The sequence below is a fragment of the Diabrotica virgifera genome, chromosome 7, assembly GCF_917563875.1.
Source record: "Diabrotica virgifera virgifera chromosome 7, PGI_DIABVI_V3a".
Lineage (NCBI taxonomy): Eukaryota > Metazoa > Arthropoda > Insecta > Coleoptera > Chrysomelidae > Diabrotica > Diabrotica virgifera.
The window spans coordinates 46,340,342-46,365,599 of NC_065449.1; the positions used below are offsets into that span (position 1 = coordinate 46,340,342).

The 25,258-nt window shown below is 33.9% G+C and overlaps 1 protein-coding gene across 1 annotated transcript in view; it reads right to left on the minus strand.

Moving 5' to 3' along the window:
* Positions 1-25,258, minus strand: part of LOC126887999 (uncharacterized) — a 70,267-nt gene that overhangs the window by 19,513 nt on the left and 25,496 nt on the right. The window contains exons 4-8 of the mRNA XM_050655986.1: positions 10,254-10,647; positions 9,948-10,058; positions 7,937-8,371; positions 6,097-6,646; positions 1,361-1,472 (exon numbers count right to left, since the gene is read on the minus strand). Of these exons, the coding sequence (XP_050511943.1) occupies positions 1,361-1,472; positions 6,097-6,646; positions 7,937-8,371; positions 9,948-10,058; positions 10,254-10,647 (1,602 nt within the window). The remainder of the gene's footprint in view (positions 1-1,360; positions 1,473-6,096; positions 6,647-7,936; positions 8,372-9,947; positions 10,059-10,253; positions 10,648-25,258) is intronic.

The following is a 25,258-nucleotide window of genomic DNA, read 5'->3' on the forward strand; positions in this document are numbered from 1 at the left end:
CTCTGTAATGGGCCTGTAGCTTATTCTAGATTTAGAAGTAGTTTGGGACACTTCACATTTAAACAATATGCCTTTGTGGTCTGAAGTGTGTGAAAGATCAACAGCTTCGGATTGCAACATGGTACTATTAATATTTGTAAATATGTTATCAAGACATCTATTATAACGGGTGTTAAATTTTATTGATTTTTTGAGGTTATAGGATCTAAAGAAATTGCACAGATCCAGGGCTGCAATATCCCTTTCATTGAAGTGCACATTGAAATCCCCTGTTATAATAAGAGGTTTATTTGTATTTAACTTTTTGAAAACTTTTGACATTGTATTGAAGAATTGATTTAAATCACCATCTGGGGTACGATACACAGTGACAAGTTGAATATCAAATTTTACCAAATGTACACCTGTTTTAATATATTTCTATTGGTAAAAATATTGGTAAATGGAATTATTCATCGTCATAAAATATTTATTTGCAAGATTTTTAACTGTTACCAATGGTAACAGTGGTTACATGGACGCTTCGCCAGTGCTTAGAAGTTAACCCCTCATCTGTACTTGGGTTTTTGACCATTTGGAGAAATTGATACATTATTTAGAAATAATCCAAAACCGGTTGCAAATTAATGTTACCCTACTAAGTTTGTCATAGTAGTACTTGTGATTAGAAAGATTTTGTGTATTAACAGCGAAAATAACCAGACGCGTTTTAGATAATATAACTCAAGTAATATTTAATTTGCACGCTTATTTTACTGCTAAACAAGCCAATGAAGGCTCTTTGCGAACAGTTCAATCTGTACATAAACGTGTGTGTATGCATTGTGTATTAGTGAGACAAAACTCAAGTCAGTTTTCAAAAACAGAAGCCCTACGACTAAAGATATTCCTGAGGGCTGTAACTTTGAAATTCGAGATATTGTATATAAAATGCGTGAAAAAAAATAACATGTTTTATAGAGACTGTGTTAAAAAAATTAGAAGAGAGAAATACATTCGAAATTTTCAGGGTAAGTTTCTGGAGATTTTTACAACAGATTGGGCTTAGGTTCAAAATGGAAGACAATAGAAAAGCCCTGTGTGAAAGAATCGTTCACAAAAGAATCGATTTTTTAAGAAACTAATGATTTTAAAAAAGAACATTCTTTATGTTATTGGAAAAAAAGTTAAGGGTAAAACTTTCGCTACCGTAAAAATACAAAAAGCATATTCAAATGTAGCAAACTTCAAATAATCATTGGAATGACCAAGTAATCTTGCAAAAAAATTTGGTATATTTTACGAAATTCTATATTATTTTTTATTCTGCCAAAACTAAAATTTTTACAAACTAAAGCTGTTACTATAATGGAGTACTTACAGTGTACATGACAAACTTCTGCATTTGCTTCGATTTCCAATAAATACTTCAACCACAATTGCTGCTTTATAGAGAGTCTGTCATTTTCTCCTTTAACCTCAACAAATTTGGCCTGAAAATTATATTCAAATTATAAAAATACTGCTTTAAAAAAGTAAATCAAACTATTAATAATTATGACTTATAATTATAGTGGAGCTTGGTAAAAAAGAAGCATGTCGATTTCTTGCGTTTAGAGAACAATATTGCTATGTCCACACTAGTGTGCTTCCACTTTCAACATGCGTTTCAACATTCAATTCAACATGCGTCAACACATGCCTTTTTCCTGTCCACATATAGTGCTTCTTGTCTATTATCTATTCACGATGGATGAAAGTGAGGCTAATTTGCTGGGAGAACTTGTACTGCATATTTGGTGTAAAAAAAAACGTAAAATATTGAACCGAAAAACTTAGATGAAGAGTTATTTTAAAACTCGTAATTTTTGTATTCTAAAGGATTAAGAAGGCAACGACAATGACTGCGTTCACCAGATGCAAACACGTTCACAAATGTTTGCGCTTTGATTTTTAAACTTGTTGACAGCGAGCTGAACGGTTGGTTGTTTAGGTTAAAATTTGACATTTTGCTTGCTTGGTTTGAACGTAACCTAAAATAAATTTTCTCACTAAATAAGTTTTTAAAATTATTTTTTTATTAAAGGAAAAAAGAAAATTTATTTAATAGATAATAACGTAGCAGAATGTCTTCAGTAGCCGTTATTTTATATATAAAACCCTTATAAATATATTGTACAATATATACAATTTAAATTCCCGCCATATTTTTTCAATATTCAACACGTTTGCAAAGTTCAACTTAAATATTTTATGTTTGCAAAAATGGCGACCGCTTTCCAAACATGTTTGACGTTAGGAAGTCGTTCAGAAGCATAAAGCGCAAACTGATTGCCAACGTTTGCATCTGGTGAACGCGCTCAATGTGTTGTTTAAAAATTTTACAAGGATATCAAAAAAAACTTTGACAATCTTCGGTACAAGGTTAGGCCATTAATAGACCAATGTGACAGCAACTTTAGAAAAGCAATACCTGTTGAAGTAAGATTGGCGATAACTTTGTGGTTCCTGGCAACTGGTGACAACTATTCATCGTTAATGTACCTTTTTAGAGTGTCAAAGCAATCTATATCGGCGATTGATATAAAGCGCAAAGAAATCCAACTGCGGTGGAACTTGCAGTTCGCATGCACTTTGGTGACAAGGTATGCGCTGAGGCATACGTTTAAGCGCACGCAAAAAGGCACACAGTGTGGACATAATGAAAATGGATTAATGAAATTTTTAGTCCAATTTGTAAGTATATTTAGTTTAGAAATTTCGAAATTTCAAGGCCAATGATTAATAACAATACAATCACAATATATGTAAAGAAATTGAGAGCCGCGAGATAAATAAAATGGCGATCAGTAAACTCAAGTAAGTATAACGCACCAGGTCCATTGATGCTATCAATTGCTCGAAGGCACAGAAGAAACCCGAATAAAATTACTTCACGTGCTCTGTAATAAAATATGGCATTCCAACTTAATACAACTCTCACATTCTGCCGTCTGCTCACACATGCCAAAAGGCATGTGCCTTTTCAGTGGCACATGCGTCTACAGTGGCGCATCAAACTTTCCACTATGGACGGGATACATAAATTAAAAGATACCCTCCCTCATTACCAGAATTTAATTTTTTTAATTTTTTTTAAGTTTCATGTGATTAAGACATAAGATTCATCGTAATTTTAACCCACCACCCCCTTCTCCCTGCCCCCACCATCAAAAACTCTATTTTTCGATTTTATTTTTTTTTTGGTGGGATGCAATCAATTTTAAAATTTCAAAAAATTCACAATCATAGTTAATGCTTTTATAAAACACGTCTATTTTTTATAGACCTGTAGGTTGAGTGTACATAACCTCAAAAACATTTTTTTTTGGAAAAAAGTATATAACTTTTTTTTGGGGATAGCTGCAGATCTAATTTTTTCTTAGTCTTGTGTATTTTATTAAACACTATATTTCTAATTTTTTTCAGATTTTTCTGTAACGTTGGTCACCTTCAAAAATCCAAAAAACTGTTTTTTAGGGGGGTTTGGGGGGTTTGAAAGTGATTTTCTGATTTTTAAATATTCTAAAGGACTCAGTTACTTCAAGTTACATATAACCTATAAAAACAAAATTGATTTGATATATTATGAAGTCTACAAAATAGGGAAAATCCCCCAAAAAACAGTTTTTCGGATTTTTTAAGGTGGGGAGCCTTACGGAAAAATCTGAAAAAAATTAAAAATATAGTGTTTGATAAAACACACAAGATTAAGAAAAAAGTTAGAGGTGCAGCTATTCCTCAAAAAAACTTATACGCTTTTTTGAAAAAAAAAAAATCTTTTAATTTTTTGAGGTTATGTACACTCTACCTATGGGTCTATAAAAAATAGGCATGTTTTATAAAAGCCTCAGCTATGTGTGTGAATTTTTTGAAATTTTAAAATTGATTGCATCCCACAAAAAAAAATAAAAACGAAAAATAAGCTTTTGATGGTAGGGGCAGGGCCAAGGGGGTGGTGGGTTAAAATTACGCTGAATCCTATGTGTTAATCACAAAAAAATTAATTCTGTTAGTAAGGGAGGGTAACTTTTAATTTATTTATCCCGTCCATAGTGGAAAGTTTGATGCGCCACTGTCGACGCATGTGCCACTGAAAAGTGACGGCACAGTGTTCAAACGTTTTCTTTTAGGTTCTAATATTTAAGTTATAGGGTCCCATCGTGCCTAAAATGATTAAGAAATTTCACCTATAGCGGCTCTTAGTCTATAAGTAATAAATACTTATAGCCCAGTAAATGAACGGGAAATTAGGCGATACCGTGTAATTTTCAGGGGCAACTCCGAATTGCATGAAAATTTGGATTTAGGTTCTACTTACCCTCCACTTCAAAGTTGAAATTGTGCCGTTGGTTGCTTTTACTTAGGGGGTGACAGTCACCCCTTCTCGGGGGTGAAAAAACATACATTCAAGATAACACTGGAAATGGATAAATTGACTGATTTTAAGCAACTTTTGTTCCATAGAGTTTTTTACGTAAGTCAATACTTTTCGAGTTATTTGCCATTGAAAATGTTGATTTTTCGACAAAAAAAACTACGTTTTCAGACGGTTTTTCGCAAATAACTCAAAAAGTAAATATTTTATCCAAAAAAATATTCTTAGTAAAGGTGTAGCTTATAAAAAACCCAAAAAAATGGTGTTTCAGTAAAGACTATCAATCAAATAAAAACAAAGTTGTAGCTCTTGAAAAATACGTTCTTATTCGTCTAATTTCAAATCGAATATTTCAAGGTGAAATCACCTAAAAATTAAGTACTTTTCGGGAAAAACCCATTTAAACTTTTTTAAAGTTTTTATAAAAAGCTTTGTTTTAATTAGTAACAAAAGTTTTAGCGTTAAAAATAAGCAAGTTACGCTCAAAATAAAGTTGGCCCTCTTTTTTTTTTTGTAAAAAATCATGAAAATCTCGCCGTGTTTAGCTCCCCAAATGAAATTAATCGCTACCGCTTTACAAACAATTTACTTACCTATCTATTTTTTATATGGTCTGTCAGTCTCACCGGTTTAAAGTGTTTATTTTTGAAAGAGTTATAATTGAAAAAGCTTGAATGGGTCAGTAATCACGATTGTATGCAAATTTTGAACAGCCATATCTTAACCAATTTTTGTCTTACGGAGAAACAAAGTGAAACTAGCATATTTAAATAGCAAAACCTACATTTTTTTACTCATTAATATTTTTCTTATCACTAATACTTTTTAAGTTATTAAGTTTTTAAGTTGAAAACATGAAATTTTTCAAAAATTTTTAGAATTTTTTTTTTACTATAAAACCAAATGTTTTCAAAAATAAGCACTTCAAACCAATCAAACTTACAGATCATATAAACAATACACATACAGTTAAAATAGATGGTAAAGCCAAACGATTAATTTCATTTAGGGTGCTAAGTAGAGGGAGGTTTTCACGATTTTTGTTACCAAAAAAAGGGGCCAACTTTTTTTTTCAGTGTAACTCGTTTATTTTTGATGCTGTAAACTTTTGTAAAAAACAAATAATAAGATTTTTTTTGATACTTTAAAAATGTTTCCCGAAAAACGCTTCTTTCTTCGGTGATTTCGCGTTGAATTATTCGATTTGGAATTAGACGAATAAGAACGTATTTTTCATGAGCTACAATTTTGCTTCTACTCAATTTGTAGGTACACTTTACTGGTACACCATTTTTTTCGCTTTTTTATAGGCTACACTTTTGCTAAAAATATTGTTTTCGATAAAATATTTACTTTTTGCGTTATTTGGGAAAAACGGTCTGAAAACGTATTTTTTTGTCGAAAAATCAACATTTTAAATCGAGAATAAAGTATTGACTTACGTAAAAAACTTTATGGAACAAAAGGTGCTTAAAATAAGTCAATTTATCCATTTCCGGCCTTATTTTAAACACGCGTTTTTCACCCCCCGAGAAGGGGTAAATGTCACCCCCCAAGTAAAAGCAACCAACGGCACAAATTCAACTTTGAAGTGGAGGGTAAATAGAACCTAAATCCAAATTTTCATGCAATTCGGAGTTGCCCCTGGAAATTACACTCCAAAACGGTCATTTATTGGGCTATTAATGAGATATACACACCTTTTTTTCGTCTACATTCCATAAAAATAAATCAGGCATTCCGCTTCGGTACTGACGTATATCCTTGGCCAATCTTTCATAGATTTTAGACAGTACCTTTCTTCCGATACAATCCACAATCGATTTAAGGAATTTGATATCTACAGTCTCACCTACTGGACCACACAAGCCTGATATGTGTGAATATTTATGCCAGTACTCTGTAACGTTTTGAATAGTTTCCTCATCTGTCCAACCTTCAGCTATATCCTTCAATCTTTTGTCAATTAGTTCTTTGCGATTTTTGTAGAAATCAGTGGTGTACATATCAAGGGGCACTTCTTGATATTTAGATAAAAAAGTGCCCGGGATGATCGGATTTTGGCTATAAATAATATCCCAGAAGAAAAGCGTAAACGAATTCATTATAATCGTGCCTTCACAATGCATGCCGTCGGTATAACCACATGTTTCAACATAATAATCTTGTGCAACTTGTTCTACGGTTTTATAGGATTTACTTCCGTCTGAATGGTGTACTTCATAGTGCCGTTTTCTTCCAGACTGGTTACTAAAACATTACATTAATGAATAAAAATATTATTTTTATTAATTATTAAAGGCAGCTTATGTTTCATTTATTTACCACAAGTTTCAGTAGTATTACAAATTCTTGGTATTTGAATATTCTGTTAAGGTCTTTTTTGTTTTTTCATGTGTGTAAAGTGTTTACGTAATTTTATGTTGTCTATGACGTCTTGTATCATTATTCCGTGTACTCTCTATTTTATCATCATTTTTTTGTCATCCGGTCCATAGTATTTCTTTTTTTTTTTTTTTTTTATGTAATTATGTTTATTTACAATCTACATCATTAAAAGAGTATTAAGTAAATTTTTTTCCATGTTTTTGGTCATGAAGAAGAGACTTCCAATGATGTCTCATCTTATTCTATTTATGTTTAAAGTTTTAAAATAGGTCCTGAGGCCAGGTTCTATCTAGTCAGTATTTCTTTTGAGTAATTAATTTTAATAATTTTTGAGACAATTTCAAAATCTGTAGGCAGTAATAAAAATAATGAAAGGAGAAGTCCCAGATGTAAACAATAAATTTGAAAATAATTTTAGATAATGCACTAGAACGATCTAGTGCATTAAAAAGAGATAGGTACAAAGAAAGACGATTGGGGACGTTTTCACATATTTTAAGTACAATTTCTAACGTTTTTGTTTGTTTACTTTTGTGGCTGTTAGTTTGTCGAATTTTTTGCTGTTATTTTGTGGAATTTTTGCATTTTGAAGTTTTTTATAGTATACAAACAGTTGTTTTCACAACTAATTTTATATTGGAGTTAGAAATTTTATAATAAGTTTATGTTATTTTACGATAAATTTTGACAACGTATAAATAACCTCATTGTTGACACAGTTAAGGAATGCTTGTGTTTAATGTTCCGCCAAAGTGAATAAAATAACAAAAAGAAAATATGTTATGGATTTTTTTTTATAAATTGTTTATTTATTTATTATTCAATGATAATAAAATAATTTATTAAGCTACTTCAAATGTAGCTGTAATTATGCACCATAATTTTAAAGCAAAACTTAAATTTGACATTCTATTTATTAAATAACGTCAAATTTTATACTATAACCCGTAATCGGAATAATACCCACTTTCTGTCACTTACTGTTGCGTTTAGTAAATTTCCGACTTATTGCGTATGCTTTAAATGATGACGCACGGGTAAAGACTCGGGGACTCAACTGTATATAGGGAATCATTATAAAGAGAGACTACTTACAAAACTAAATACATATAATAATTTTTTACTGAATATTTATTATATTAATATACTTACTCCCTAATTGTTTTGGCATCTACAACAGATTGAGGAAACTGTTCTAAATGAATAGGATCCGGTAATAATCCAACAAGTTGATCATGGGAATACTGATCAATGATTTTGCGTTTTTTTAGTTGTTGCGCCTTATGTGCAAATTCATAAATCTGATACTCCAAAATATATTCTTTTTTAGTACTGAGTGCTGTTATAATAACATTCACAGCTTCTATTGACAAATTGCGGGAAGTAAATATGTCACATAAAAGCATGTACCAGATACCAATTCTGTGTGATCGTGGAAAATTTTCGATCAGATACTCTAAAAATTCTTGAACCTTGTCGGCGTATTTTGTTTTTAATGTTTCACAAATACTGGTTAAAATTCCACAATATACTGATTCGGCAGTAAAACGTTTTAGATGTGGTGCGTTGAAATACATTTCGTCATTACTGAAAACAAAAAAAAAATGTAAAAAAGTTTTAAGTAAATTAAGCAGAAATACGGTATGCGGCAAAATAAACAGTACTGAAATTCACATGCCTCAAATTTGTATGTACCCGGCGCCGAAACGTATTGAGTGGTTTCCGAACATCGTTATAACGTATGTGAATGTCATGATATTCAGTCGTGTGATGAATTATCAGTAGTAATTGCACAAGATCTCTGAAATTATTGAATTTTTCCCGAGTGACACTTTGACAGTTTTAATTTCACGAGCCGAAGGCGAGTGAAATTATGTCAAAAAGTCACGAGAGCAAAAATTCTATATTAATTTCAGAGGTCGAGTGCAATTTGTTGCGATTATTTCATGAATAAAACTGTTCAAAACCAAAATTTTATTGTAATTTATTTATGTAAGTACCATTAAACACACAGTTTTTATAAATATTTGACGATTGAAAGTCATCACTTTTATAATTTTTAAAACATTAATTGTCATTAATATCACTGAATGTATTTTTTCGTAGCAACGAAGGGCATCTGACGTAATATACTTAACGACGGGAGATTATCAAAAATTATCGATTTAATTCAGATTTCTGTAGCTTTCTATTGGTCAGAATCTCCTATGAATGAAATAATCGAAGTTATTTTTAACGTTTGCGTTAAAGTTAACATAACTATAAAATATAACTATCTCCATAACTATAAAATGAAAACTCGGTGTGATGGATCATCCACCGTTATGAGATGAGTTATTTCCCAGACGTTATCGGGCGGAAGAAAATATTAAGTTGTCTAAAAGAGAACCTTATGTAGAATCAGTACAAGTTGGAGCGAGAAAGAGAATCACGAGAAGTTGGTATACCTACCTACCGGCTACCGATGACTGAACAGCTGTTCGCTGTGAATCGTAAAAGTAGATACTTATACTAAATTTACAATCAAGATGCAATAGAAATAAACAAACCAAGACACGTTAAATGCTACTAGGAGCACTCCCGGATCATAATTTACAATGTATAAACTTTGGAAATCATGATTTGGGATTTACAATGTATATTGGTACATTGTAAATTACGATTCGGGAGTGCTTCTAGTAGGATTTAACGTGTCTTGGTTTGTTTATTTCTACTGCATCTTGATTGTGAATTTAGTACAAAACGCTTGGATTTGGATGTTTATAAATATAAATTTCAATTTGTAAAGTTCATTTAAACACAGACACTTAAGATGGCCTAGACAGAATATGAATGCCAAACAACACAATTACTAAAAAACTAACCACCGACCCTAGATACGAAGAAGCGCAGGTTGACCACGAATTATGTGGTTAGATGGAATTGAGACCGACTTAGGGATATTACAAATAAGAAAATGGTAGCAGATTTTCAGAAACCAACAGAATGGCGACGAATCTTAGAGCAGACCAAGGATCTACGAAGGATTGTCGAGCCAAGGATGATGCTGATGATGACAAAGTGTAAATAAACTAGTGTAAGCACAACTAGTGTGAAGACAGGTGCAAGAGTGAGAGATTGTAAATAATACTTTGTTTTTAAAATTAAATAATCAATTACTTACGTTCGTTTCAAAGTCTTTAAAGTCTCATGAACTTTCTTGCCAATTTCTTGTAAAGTTTCATGATTTTTGGTCGTTTCTAAAGTTTGTCTGAGCTCACATGCCTCGGCATACCTAAAATTTTTAGAAAAAATCAACAATTTATATATCAATGGTTTGAATAAAAGTAGATGATTGCATTTCTTTTCAATTCAAGCTCTATCATTGTTCTACACGTGTTTCGAAGTATTGAAACGAGAGTTTGAGAATATTGACCATTGCCATTTCAGTAGACTCAACCCTAAAATTAAAGCAACGAAATGTCCTTACCTCAAAAATTCTTGTCTATCACTAAAAACTTTATAGTTTTCAGGTACGAAATATGGAAAATCACATTTTAAATCCCTTCGTAAGAAATCATCAATATTTTGAAATCTGTTATTAGTGAATGTTGCTAATAGGTAAACGTGATTAATATGTTTCTTAAACGAGTCGTTAATCCTTAGAGCATATATCCCCATCTTTTTGATTATTTCGTCAAAGATAAGATCATGCGTAGACTTAATACCGAAGAGGGTAGGCTGCCTTCTACACCTTTGTAATAAAGTTTCTATCATGTTTTCTTTGGTAGTGGTGGTTTTAATTTTGAGGTGTAGACAAATATCCTTAACATCTTTTGCAGGAAGTGTTCCCAGCAGTGATTCCATACTATCATTTTTATAATCTGTAAAATGCAAGAGTATTTAATTTATTTTTACAAATATGTATTTATTATTAACAATTTTATCATTATTAGTTTTTTAAAAGGGAACAGATACTTGGGAACCAATTTTGGAGTTGAAGTTGCTTGAGGAAAGAATGAGGAAAGATTTTTGGAAGTGCAAGAAAAATTATGATTCTTTTATTGATTACTGGAAGGCACGTGAACACTTAAAGTTACCATAAAATGAATCAAATCAGGCTTGATGGACGGGACATAATAGGGAACTTGAATATTAGTCTAGTAAAATAAGATTACACTACATGTAAATCAAAATGTAAATTCGTACAGGTTGGAACAAATTTTATATCAAAGTTTAGGAGGGTACAAAAGATATTTTCAAGAAAGTATCCAAATCATATAAGGGGATCATTGTTTAAATAATTAAAAAGGGGTCATTCTTGCACAATATTCACTTTTTTAACTGCTGAGGTAATTTACATTTTAATGAAGGTCTTTAGGGTTTTTTTCTACAAAACTGAAGGAAAAATCTTTCATTTAAGACTAACTAAATTAAATTTGACCCCCAATTTATTTAAATAATTAATTATAAAATATAAAAATCAAATTTGCAAAAAAGTATTTTTTGCGATTTAAATATGCACTATAATTATTTTATTTAATAGAAGAACTTGCGCTATATTACCAGTATTAGGCAAAAAAAAATTATTAAAAAATATTTAATAATTTATGAGATATTTCATTTGTTTATCAAATGTTACTATATTTTCAATTGCAAAAACGCGGTTGTTACCAAAAGAATATGAAACTGTGTAAAACCTCGTTACTTTTATTTTTATGTGTATTTTCAAAAAATGTATTGATAAATTCAAATTTCAATTTAACTCCCCTCTAAAATGACATTTGAAAATGGTTCTAATTTGTTTATAATTTGTTTTCTTAATAACGTCACGGGGATTAAACGTTTCGAAATGCTGTTTCGATAATTCGGTTCCTGGGAATTTTTCACTAATTAACAATTTTTTTTGTCGTTTTTTCTTCTTCTTTTTTTTTCCTTATAGTAAAAGATATAGTTTTGCTTATATGGGGGGTTTCATTAAGAATGTCCAATCTCTGGGTTGTCGATTCTAGACCTCAAAATATTAAGATTTAACCAAAATCACTTCAATAAAATATGGCTCCTTATTGAGTTACAGGGTGTTTTATTTAAAAATTATTTTTGCTCAGTATTTTAAAACTATTCGACATATCCTTTTCATACTTCGTAGAAAGCGTAGGTACTATACACCCTATGAAATTATTTTAAATACAGGTTTCCGGCTAGTACCAGAGGCGTACGACAGGCGTACGACAGGCGGACAGGGGAAAGCAAATGGTTGACCCTTCCCAAATTCTACGTCACTGGCGAAATTGCCATTTTAGCGCAATTTTTAGATTCTCCCATATGCTCAATGTAAATAACTTACTTTTCACTAGTAACGATAAAGTCATTAGTTTTCGAGATATTTGTAGTTAAACGGCACAGTTATTTTATTTTGATTAAGGTTTTGTGCCGCTTAATTTTTAATTTCAAATATCTCGAAAGCTAATGTTAGGAAGGAATAATATACTCTTCAGTCTTAACGATAAAATCATTAGTTTTTGAGATATTTGAAACTGAAAATTAAGCGGCACAATATATTAATCAAAATAATTAAATAACTGTGCCGTTACATGTTTAACTTCAAATATCTCGAAAACTAATGACTTTATCGTTACGAGTAAAGAGGATGTTATTTACATATACAGTATTGGCGAATTTAAAAATTGTGCTAAAATGGCAATTTCACCAGTGACGTAGAATTTGGCAAGGGTCAACCATTTGCTTTCCCCTGTCCGCCTGTCGTACGCCTCTGGTAATAGCCGCAAACCTGTATTTAATATAATTTCATAGGATGTTTAGTACCTACACTTTCTACCAAGTATTAAAAGGATATGTCGAATAGTTTTAAAATACTGAGCAAAAATAATTTTTAAATTTTTAAATAAAACACCCTGTAGCTCAATAAGCAGCCATATTTTATTGAAGTGATTTTGGTTAAATCTTAATATTTTGAGGTCTAGAATCGACAACTCAGAGATTGGACATTCTTAATGAAACCCCCTCTATAAGCAAAGCTATATCTTATACTATAAGGAAAAAAAAGAAGAAGAAAAAACGACAAAAAAATTTTGTTAATTAGTAAAAAATTCCCAGGAACCCGATTATCGGAACAGCATTTCAAAATGTTTAATCCCCGCGACGTTATTAAAAAGACAAATTATAAACAAATTAGAACAATTTTCAAATGTCATTTTAGAGGGGAGTTAAATTGAAATTTGATTTTATCAATACATTTATCAAAATCATACATAAAAATAAAAGTAATAAGATTTTAAGCAGGTTTATATTCTTTTGGTAACAACCGCGTTTTTGCAATTGAAAATATAGTAACAATTGATAAACAAATGAAATATCTCATAAATTATTAAATATTTTTTAACCAATTTTTTTTTACTGGTAATATAGCACAACTTCTCCTATTAAATAAAATAAATTTAATAGTGCTTGTTTATAACGCAAAAAATATTTTTTTGTAAATTTGATTTTTAAATTTTATCTATAATTATTTAAATAAATAGGGGGTCAAATTTAATTTATTATGTCTTAGGTGAAAGATATATCCTTTAGCTTTGTAGAAAAAAACCCTAGAGACCTTCATTAAAATGTAAATTACCTCAGCAATTAAAAAAGTAAATATTGTGCAAAAATTACCCCTATTTAATTATTTAAACAATGATCCCCTTATATGATTTGGATACTTTCTTGAAAATATCTTTTATACTCACCTAAAGTTTGATATAAAATTTGTTCCAACCTATACGAATTTACATTTTGATTTTTTTTTATTTTATTAGGCTATATAATAATGTTCAGTTTTGTATAAAAATGAGATTTCCAAAATTTCACGCTTAAAAAACTCATAATAACTTAGAAGTACAAATTTAAAGTCTTCTGTATTTTAAAATAGTTCAAACGACCCGTGACATCACATAGTTTAACTATATGGTTCCGTTTATAGTTATATTTAGGTATATTCTTCTTCTTCTTCTTGAGTTTATTGGCCTCCACCTACTTGGGTATTTGGCCAGCTCGTTGTCGCGGAATAAAGGAAAAATATTTATATTCTAATGGCATTTATCGTATGTCATTGTAATAATATATACCAGTTTGTTGAGATTGGAGTTTCATATAGTTATTGAAGGAAAGGAAAGAAGGTTTACTATGGAAAATAAATCCATTTTGTAAAAGTACAAATTTTTTATGAATAGTTCTAACGATCAAAAACACTTGTAACGTCACATAACTGTATTTTCTACTGACGTCTATAAATGTCTAATTTAAAATTATATACAATTTTGTTTACTTTGTTGATTCAGAATGTAAACATATAACCGGGTGACGTCACGACGCGTTTTGGGCTGGCTGGTATAATTTTTAGGAATCAGCGATACACAATGGCCAGGATCTGGGAAATGTTCAACACGAAATGATGGCGTATTTGATTACTCCGGAATCGACAACAACACCCATCGGTACGGAGTTGGAATCATCATTTCAAAAAAATGGAAAAATTCTCTGATTACCTGTACTCCTTACTCAGAACGCTTAATATTAATACAAATTAAAGAAAGACATAACTTAATAAATCTTATTCAAGTCTATGCACCAACAGCAGATAAAGATGACGATGAAATAGAACAATTCTACAACGACTTAGAAGAAATGCTGAAAGCAATAAAAAAGCAACACATTAACATAATAATGGGCGATCTTAATGCCAAGGTCGGTCAAGGTAAGGTAGGAGAACATGTAGGAAACTATGGACTTGGAAACAGAAACGACAGAGGAGATCGATTGATTTAATTTTGCCAGAGCGAAGACTTCGTAATAACAAACACCCTTTTCAAATTACCTCCTCGGCGATTATATACATGGACATCTCCACAACATACCAAAGAAAAAATAGTGAGAAATCAAATAGACTACATTCTGATAGCAAGAAGGTATCGTAATGCTGTTAAATGTACTAAGACGTACCCAGGAGCTGATATAGGCTCAGATCATAAGCCGGTAGTTACTGTGATAGAGCGAGACCAAAAAAGATTAGCAGGCCACACAGAAAGACACTAGATTTAGATAAACTTAGAAACAAAAATATACGACAAGAAACAGGAGAAGAAATAAATGAAAACCTCAGTTCAGTGCAACAATAAATTAACGATACAGATAACGTTAACCAAAAATTAAAGTACATAAATACATCTATACAAACAGCAGGAAAGAAACATCTGACAAAAACGACAACAAAGAACAAGGGGTGGATGACACAGGACATACTAGACTTGATGGAACAAAGAAGAAAGATGAAGAATTACCTAGACAAATACAAAGAAATAAACAAACACATAAAAAAGAGAATAAAAGAAGCCAAAGAGGCGTGGATTAAAGAACAGTGTGAAGAAATGGAAACCTATGAGAAAAAGTACGATGCGTTCAATATGCACAAAAAAGTAAAAGAGATAACAGGAAGCATAAAGAAATGCCAAATAGGTAAACTTAAAGACAAAGATGGAAATCTTATTGTAGATCTAGAGAATAAAATAAAAAGATGGACAGAATACCTGAATGAATTATTTGAAGACGATAGAAACAACTTAACTCAGATAATCAATGCAACTGGGCCAGACATATTGAAAGAAGAACTAGAATACGCAATAAGAAACGCTAAAAATGGAAAAGCAAACGGACCTGATGAAATCCCTACAGAACTGCTGAAGCTTTTGAATGATAAATCCGTAACCATAATATTGCATATATTCAATACAATATACAGTACTGGTATAATACCGCAAGAATGGTTGCTGTCTACGTTTGTCACCATACCGAAGAAAAATAAGGCAATGCGATGTTCAGATCATCGAACAATCTCTTTGATGAGTCACCTGCTTAAAATATTTCTTAGAGTCATCCACAACCGAATCTATCAAAAACTAGACATCGATATTAACGATACACAGATGGGATTCAGAAAAGGATTAGGTACAAGGGATGCTCTCTTTGCCTTGAACGTTCTAACACAGAGATGCCTAGAAGTTAACCAAGAGGTACACGCCTGCTTTATAGACTTTGAAAAGGCCTTTGACAAAGTTCGCCACAGTAAACTCAAAGAAATCCTGGAGAGTAAGAACATTGACACCAGAGACATACAAATAATATTAAATCTGTACTGGAATTAGCGAGCTAATATAAAAATAGAAGACCAAACATTGGACGAAATAGAAATACGTAGAGGGGTACGACAGGGTTGTATATTGTCACCGCTCTTGTTTAATATCTACAGCGAACAAATATGCCAAGAAGCTCTCTCATATGCAAACGAAGGGATAATAGTCAATGGAGAAGTTATCAATAACATTCGATATGCTGATGATACTGTGATAATGGCAAGAACAGCGCAAGAACTACAACATCTAGTTGAAAGTATGAATGAGATATGTAATAACTACGGCATAAGGATGAACGTCAAAAAACCAAATATATGACCTTCAGTAAGAATCCAATAAATGATACTAGTATCACAATAAACGGTACCCAACTTGAAAAAGTAAACGAATACAAATACTTGGGAACCCTTATCAATGAAACAGGTGACCAAAATCACGAGATAAAAAGACGTATTGAAATTGCCAGGTCTACTTTTATAAAAATGAAAAAATTATTTTGTAATCGTGATATTAGTATTCATCTACGAACTAGAATGTTAAAATGCTATGTATTCAGTACTTTGCTCTACGGTGTTGAGTCATGGACTCTTAAACAGAGGAATATTAAAAATCTTGAAATCTTTGAGATGTGGTGCTACCGCCGTATACTAAGAATAAGTTGGGTGGATAAAATTACAAATGAAGAAGTAATACGCAGAATAAATAACGAGCCAGAAGTTCTACTGAATATAAAAAAGAAAAAACTTGAATACTTAGGCCACCTGATGAGGGGACAAAAGTACACATTCCTACAAAATATAATGCAAGGAAAAATCCAAGGACGAAGAAATCCAGGCCGTAGAAGAATGTCCTGGATGAGAAATTTGAGAGAGTGGTTTGGCTGTACCACTAACGAATTGTTCAAAACAGCAGTAAATAAAATTAGAATCGCCCTAATGATATCCAATCTCCGATAGGAGAGGCACTCAAAGAAGAAGAAAGTATAATTTGAAATTTTAATCGTCTTTAGGGGCCAAACGAAAGACAAACAAAACTTTTTTATCTTTGATACATGTTTTAAATTATGTTTGGTGTGATTTATAAAAAATTTTTCGAATTTAAAATTTTATGCAAGTTCCCTATTATTAACTGCTATATACAGGGTGTCCCCGAAAATAGTGCGTTCCTTTAAGGTGTGGATATAATACACAATTTAGAACAAAAAAGTCCTATAACATTTTCTCCTAAAGTTTAACCGTTTCCAAAAAAAAATTACATTGTTCTCCATACGAGTGAATTTTTATTTTGATAAATTTTAATGACCTGGCAACATTGCGTAGAAGAACCTGTAATTGTAGAAATTTTATTAATGGAACCCCTTGTTTATTTACTTAATTATAACTTTTACTTAACTAACTATGGTTTAATTCCTAAAATGTAATTAATGCTCTTAGTGGAAAAATGATTTGTATCTAATGTTTTTCTGAACTCTATTGAAATATGGAATAATTTTAAACGAATTGATAAAATGTCAATCATTTACAATAAAACACTTGATCTTTTAACTAAACTAGTATTATGTATTTATTACGCTTTAAAGGTGTTGAATGCAAGGGTTTTAACTGAATTACATAGTTTACAGTGGACATTTTAATACAGCAGACAACGTTTAATGATTCTAATTTAGTTTTTTACATTAGGCTCCGACTATCAGTAATTTATTTACTTGTGGTCTAAAAATTAAATTAAATGTTTGTGCTTAATTGACATTGTGAAAAGTACAGCCCGGAGGATTCGATATGCAAAATGGCCAGAACATCGAGGCCATGGGTGAAAACGATATGTATAAATATCTTGGAGTAAAGCAAGCGCGGAAAATTGGCCACAAACAAATGAAAACAGAGATAACTACAGAGTTTATACGAAGGATAAAACAACTGTTTCGCTCACACCTTAACAGTAGAAATTTGTTTAAGGCACTAAACACCTACGCATGTTCCACGCTTAGCTACTCATTTGGCATTGTTAAGTGGACAAAAACGGACATAGAAAATCTTCAGCGAAAAGTAAGAACGCACCTCACAAAGGCACAAAAACACCATCCCAAAAGTGCAGTGGAAAGAACGACACTACCACGGAATTTAGTAGGAAGAGGACTTATGGATATAGGTGAGCAATTAGACAAACAAATTGCTAACTTAAGAACTTATTTTCAGATGCAGGCTGAATCATCTACTCTACATCGTGCTATCTGCGCAGTAGATGACACAACACCGATCAAATTGAGGGAACCAGAAATGCGCATAAACCACCTCACTAAAGACAAAAAAATGCGCACCTGGATGGGTAAACCTCTACACAGGCGACATCCCAATGAGGTCAGCCAAGACTATGTCGACAACACAGCGTCGAACTATTGGTTGACATCAGGAAGGATGTTCCCTGAAACGGAGGGATCAATACTGGCCATTCAGGATCAGGTTATACCAACCAGAAATTACCTGAAATATATCGTCAAAGACCCTCAGGTTCAAAACGACAGATGCTGATATGGATGACTGCGTTCACCAGATGCAAACACGTTCACAAATGTTTGCGCTTTGATTCTAAACTTGTTGACAGCGAGCTGAACGGTTGGTTGTTTAGGTTAAAATTTTACATTATGGTTGCTTGGTTTGAACGTAACCTAAAATAAATTTTCTCAATAAATACGTTTTTGAATTTATTTTTTTTTTATTAAAGGAAAAAAGAATTTATTTAATAGATAATAACGTATCAGAATGTCTTCAGTAGCCTTTATTTTATATATAAAACCCTTATCAATATATTCTACAATATATACAATTTAAATTCCCGCCATATTTTTTCAATCTTCAACACGTTTGCAAAGTTCAACTTAAATATCTTATGTTTGCAAAAATGGCGACTGCTTTCCAAACATGTTTGACGTTAGCAAGTCGTTCAGAACCATAAAGCGCAAACTGATTGCCAACGTTTGCATCTGGTGAACGCGCCCGATGTCAAGCCCAAGAAACCATCCAACATATTACCGGGGCTGCCAGGCATTTGCTGCAACTGAATACAAGGAACGACATGACTCAGTTGGAAAGATCCTTTATCACGAGATAGCTATCAAACTGGGACTTCTCCAAACAGACCATCTCCCATATTATCAATACGTTCCTGAGAGTATGCTTGAGGATGGCAACTACAAGCTATACTGGGACTGCACTGTGCTCACAGGCCAAACAGTGGCACATAATAGACCAGATCTCGTACTAGTTAATAAATTAACGAGACAAACAACACTAAGTGATGTGGCGATACCTAACAACAATAATCTACGTAGTAAATTTACTGAAAAGATCGCCAAGTACAGAGATCTGGAAATTCAAATACGGAGACAATGGAGAATGCAAAGTACCCAGACAATACCGATTATTATGTCTACTACTGGAGTCATTCCGAAGACCCTCCTCGAAAGCATCAAAAAGCTGGGTCTGAATGAACATCTTTATAATACTATGCAGAAAGCTGTACTACTCGCGACGGCCAGAAGTGTACGAAAATTTTTGGGAGATACACCTGCATACCAAGTCACCTAGGGCTCGATAACATGGAAAGAGTTCCACCAGAGTTCAATCCTTTTGATACCGTAAGTATCTGGGATGAGTCAATTTTCCCCTTAGAGGGAGTGTGAACCGTATGGCTAAATCTGGATTGAAAAGTCAACTGGTTGTTTGAATGACTATTGGGAGTTTTCTAGGGTTAGACAATTGTGCAAGGATCTGACTCGGGAATGCTACTCACAATAAGTTCAGTCTACTGAAACAGCTATATCTTCAAATATCAAGAAATTCTGGTCTTTTGGTAATAATAAAAGAAAAAATAGTGCTCTTCCTAATGGACTTAAATATCTCGACAAATATTGTAGCTCGGGCAAAGATATTGCAAATTTGTTTGCTGATTATTTTTCCACAGTTTATTCTCAGAGTAATCTTAATATCATGAACTATCTTCATCCAATACTCATGTCACTAATCATACAATTTTAATATCAGAAATATACACCAAGCTCTCTTCTCTTGATATTGTAACAAAAGAGAAATCTTGGACGACCGCCGTATAACAGTAAACACCTCGAGAATGACGTCATCGAATGATCTAGGCCTCGGCGGAAAGGAGGAGGAACTTCTCGAACATACGACCCGTAGGCGGAACACGCTGATAGCTAGAGATGGGCGTCGATTGTTCCAGAATAACAACTGGGTATAAATACGGGCATATTTGTAAATACAGTTTAGTCTTAAGCTAAAGTTTGTAAAGTAAACTTGTATAAATAAATAATAAAGTCATAAATAAATACCCGAACGCTCGTTTTTGTTACAGTTGGTGTCGGTGTTCGGTAAAGTTAGTGCGATATAAATAAGTGAATTACAGAGAGACTTTAAAAGACTTTTGAACTTTATTCGTCGGGAATAACCGGAGTGCGTTAATTGTTCGGTATTCGGAAAGACTTCAAAAGACTTTTGGACTTTATTCGTCGGGAATAGTTAAAGTGAGTTGATTGTTCGGTATTCGGAAAGACTTTTAAAAGACATTTTGGAAAGTACGTGTGTGTCCACCAAAGATGTTGCTACAAGAATTTACAGTAAAACAGCTCCGTGAACAGCTAGAGGAACGGGATCTGGACAGCAGTGGGCTCAAGATAGTCCTACAAGCACGACTCGAGGATGTCCTCACGAAGAACGGAGAAGACCCAAAGACGTTCCACTTCCAGTCAGCAGAACAAGTAATCTTATCGAAATTAAAAACTGTTTCTGAAACGATCGATGAAACTTCTAGAAGAAGCAACGAGAAACTTGAAGAAGTTAGTAGACAGAACAACGAGAAATTTGAAAGTGTTTCTCAAAAGATCGATGAAACTTCTAGAAAAAGCGACGAGAAATTTGAAAGTGTTTCTCAAGTAATTAAAGACGTTTGTAGACAGAATGACGAGAAATTTGAAGAAGTTTCTAGAACATTCGATAAGATGCAGAAAAGTGTAGAGACCGTAGAAGAAAAGATCAAACAACTAGAGAGCATGATAACCGATACAAAAGTACAACCATCAGTTAATGCAGCAGCGTTAGATCCTGTAGTGAAAGATGAACTACCGAGAGACGAAACGTCGCATAATATGAGATTCAAATTACCACCATTCGATGGAAAGTCCTCTTGGTCCATATATCTTAGACAATTTGAAGCTATTGCGACCGCCAATCATTGGACCGAACAGGAAAAGGCTGTTTCCTTGACTGCTGCTTTGCGAGGTGATGCTGCAGATATATTAAGATCAATTCCTAAGGGTCAAGAAAATTGTTACCAGACATTGTTCACTCGTCTAGAAAAACGCTATGGAGATGCCCATCTACAACAAGTATACAAAGCACAACTGCGAAGTAGAAGTCAACGGGCAAGTGAGAATCTGCAAGAATTTGAAGCAGATGTTGCTCGTGTGGTGCGGTTGGCTTATCCGGAGGCGCCAGACAGTATTTTAGAAGAAATTGCGGTAGATACCTTCGTCAATGGGCTGAAAGATAGTGAACTACAAAAAGCTTTACGACTAGCAAGACCGAAAGTTTTAGATGAAGCACTTGCTATTGCCTTGGAACACGAAGCAGCTAGCCAAGCTTCACGAAACAATCGAGTAATAACCGTGGAAAAAGGCGATAAGAGAAAAGATGAACGTTTGGTGGAAATTGTACGGAGGGTGATTCGTGACACGATGCCGAAGAGACGCATGAAGAGGGCTGGAAGAGTTGGTTCAAATACAGATGCTTCCTCGATACGGCCATGCAGTGAAAGTTGTAATCACCGGCTTAAAGTAGATGAACAGCTTTGCCCTGTGAGACGAACTACCGTCGTTAATGAGCAATGGCAGCCACAACAGTTACAAGAAGCCCAAGAAGACGATCCATGTATAAAAAGAGTATTGGATTGGATGCGTCGAGGTGAGAGACCTAGTTGGCAAAACATTAGTGCATGTAGTCCGGAAGTCAAGGCCTACTGGAGCCAATGGAATTGCCTGATACTAAAAGATGATCTTCTGTACAGAACCTTTGAGAACGATGATGGTACAGAATCTAAGCTTCAGTTGATTGTACCTAAAAGTAAAGTGTCAGAAGTATTGCGTCAGTTGCATGACGGTACATCAGGTGGACACTTTGGTATTACGAAGACTCTGCAAAAGGTTCGAGAACGGTTCTATTGGGTGAACTGTAAAGATGATGTAAGAAGATGGTGCCAGAAATGTGAACTGTGTGCATCCGGTAATGGTCCCGTTGGTAAAAAGAGAGCACCCATGAGACAGTACAATGTTGGCAGTCCTATGGAAAGAGTAGCAATCGACATTGCAGGTCCATTTCCAGAAACTGATGCTGGAAATAAATACATCCTGGTAGCCATGGATTATTTTACGAAATGGACCGAGGCCTATGCATTACCAAATCAAGAAGCTGCTACCGTTGCAGAGGTACTTGTTAAAGAATTCTTCAGCCGATTTGGTGTTCCCTTGGAGATCCACTCCGACCAAGGGCGAAACTTTGAGTCAGCTCTTTTCCAAAACGTTTGTAAATTGATTGGTGTCAATAAGACCAGAACAACACCCCTGCATCCTCAATCAGATGGGATGGTCGAGAGGATGAACCGAACGATGGGTAAACACTTGTCCAAAGTTGTATCTGAAAATCAGCGAGATTGGGACCAACACATTCATTTATTCCTGATGGCCTACCGCTCGGCCGTAAATGAAACTACAGGTCAAACACCAACCTGCCTGATGTTGGGTCGTGAAGTTCGTTTGCCCTGCGACCTAGAGTTTGGTTGCGGACCTTCCGAGGAACATGTTGCAGGTGAAGAATACGTCGACCGCCTGAAGTTACGAATGAACAACATTCATGAACTTGCCCGACAACACATCCAGATAGCCAGTGACAGAATGAAAGATCAATATGATTCTCGATGCAAGATTGAAAGCTTCGAAATAGGTGATCTTGTCTGGCTTTATAATCCTCAACGTCGTCGCGGCTTGTGTCCTAAACTACAAAGACAATGGGAAGGTCCGTATGAAGTTAAGAAGAAAATAAATGACGTAATATACAGAATTAAGAAGTTGCCAAACGGTAAACCAAAAGTTATTCACCTAAATCGTCTCGCACCATATGCTGGCTCAAATCAGACAGAGGAAGCCCGAGTCCTCCAGCAGGAGATGAAAGATGCACCACAGCCAAGTTTTAAGGAATTTATATCAAATTACGCAGAAAGAAAGAGTGCTAGATTCGGCGTGACCACAGAAGTTCAGCAAGATCTATTTGGTGTTCCAGAAAACGTCTCTCTAGCCCACTGTGTTGCCCAAGACCTCGAGATGACTAAAGGAATCTCGTCCGTATTCAATAGAAATTTCGGCCGCCTGGACGAGTTAAGGAATCAACAACCTAAAATTGGAAGAGTATTGCGATTGGAAGATGGTCCTCGATCTTTGCTGTATATAGTGACCAGGAAGTCTTATACGGACACGCCAAGCTACGAGAACATATGGCGTGCTCTAACTAATTTGAAGAAAATCGTGTGTAATTATGACATCAAAGATTTGGCTATACCAAAAATAGGCCATGCAGTAGAAAGTCTGGATTGGAAGATTGTGAGAAGCATGCTTGAAGTGATCTTCAGAGAAACTGGCGTACGAATTACTGTGTGTTGCATGAACCCGAAGATGTCATACCCTTCAAAGACAGTAGACTGCTATTTCTTCTTGAAAGGTGTATGCAGAGCTGGAGAGTCGTGTAGATTCCGCCATCCTGGGCCTTCATCTAGAGTTGCTGATCGGGACGCTCAGATCTTAAGAGGGGAGCAGTGTAACAAAAGAGAAATCTTGGACGACCGCCGTATAACAGTAAACACCTCGAGAATGACGTCATCGAATGATCTAGGCCTCGGCGGAAAGGAGGAGGAACTTCTCGAACATACGACCCGTAGGCGGAACACGCTGATAGCTAGAGATGGGCGTCGATTGTTCCAGAATAACAACTGGGTATAAATACGGGCATATTTGTAAATACAGTTTAGTCTTAAGCTAAAGTTTGTAAAGTAAACTTGTATAAATAAATAATAAAGTCATAAATAAATACCCGAACGCTCGTTTTTGTTACAATATCAATAAGGGCCCAGGCACTGACGGTATACCTCCTTTGTTCTTAAAGAAATGCAGCTTTAACCTTTCCAGGCCATTGTATTACATATTTAATTGTTCCCTTCAAACTGGTGTTTTTCCAGATTACTGGAAAGAAAGTTTACTTAAGCCTATATTTAATCGGGATAAATCTCTTGTTAGTAATTATCGTACTATTAGCGTCCTTGGTGTAATACCCAAAGTGTTTAAGAGTCTGGTTTGTGACTTTTTAACTCCTTTACTCGAGCCTAAACTTATCGATCAACACCCCATTTGGTTTAGACCCCATAGATCTACTGAGCTTAACCTATTAACTTATGTAGATTTTTTATTTGACTCGCTTGAGAGGGGGTAACAAGTTAATACAATTTACACTGATTTCTCCAAGGCTTCATTTCTTGGTTTAGCAGCTATTTGTCTAATCGTAGACAGATAGTAAAAAATTGGTAATTTTCTTTCCAAATCAATTCTTGTTCCTTCAGGGGTTCCTCAAGGATCACATCTTGGGCCTCTTCTGTTTAACATTTTTATAAACGATATTCACGAAAGTTTTTCTTCTTCCCTTTTTTTGCTGTTTGCCGATGACTTAAAATTGAGCTGTCTGATTAAATCTCTCAATGACTGTGATAAAATTCAATATGAGTTAATCAATTTGTTGATGAGACAAATGACTGGTGTACACCGACTGGTGTACAAGAAATGGGATGAGTCTGAATCCAACTAAATGCAAAGCAATTACGTTTTCTCGATCTAGATCCCCAATCAATTTTGAATACAAGATTAGACAGCATTGCCTAGATACTGTACCTTTCATCAAGGATCTTGGTGTTACTTTGGATGCATCTCTACAACTTTGTGATCACTTAAATAATGTAGTCAACAAGGCATTTCAGATGCTTGGCTTTGTCAGAAGAAGTACACAGGATTTTACTGGGATTACTGCCTTAAAAACGCTTTATTGCTCTCTTGTCCGCCCCCATCTTGAGTATGCGTACTGTGCATGGTCACCTTTTTATGGTGTGCATATTGAGACCTTGTGTCGTGTTGAGCATAAATTTCTTAAACAGATTGCTTTCAAATTAAACATCTTGGACAACTACAATGATGCATATTTACTTG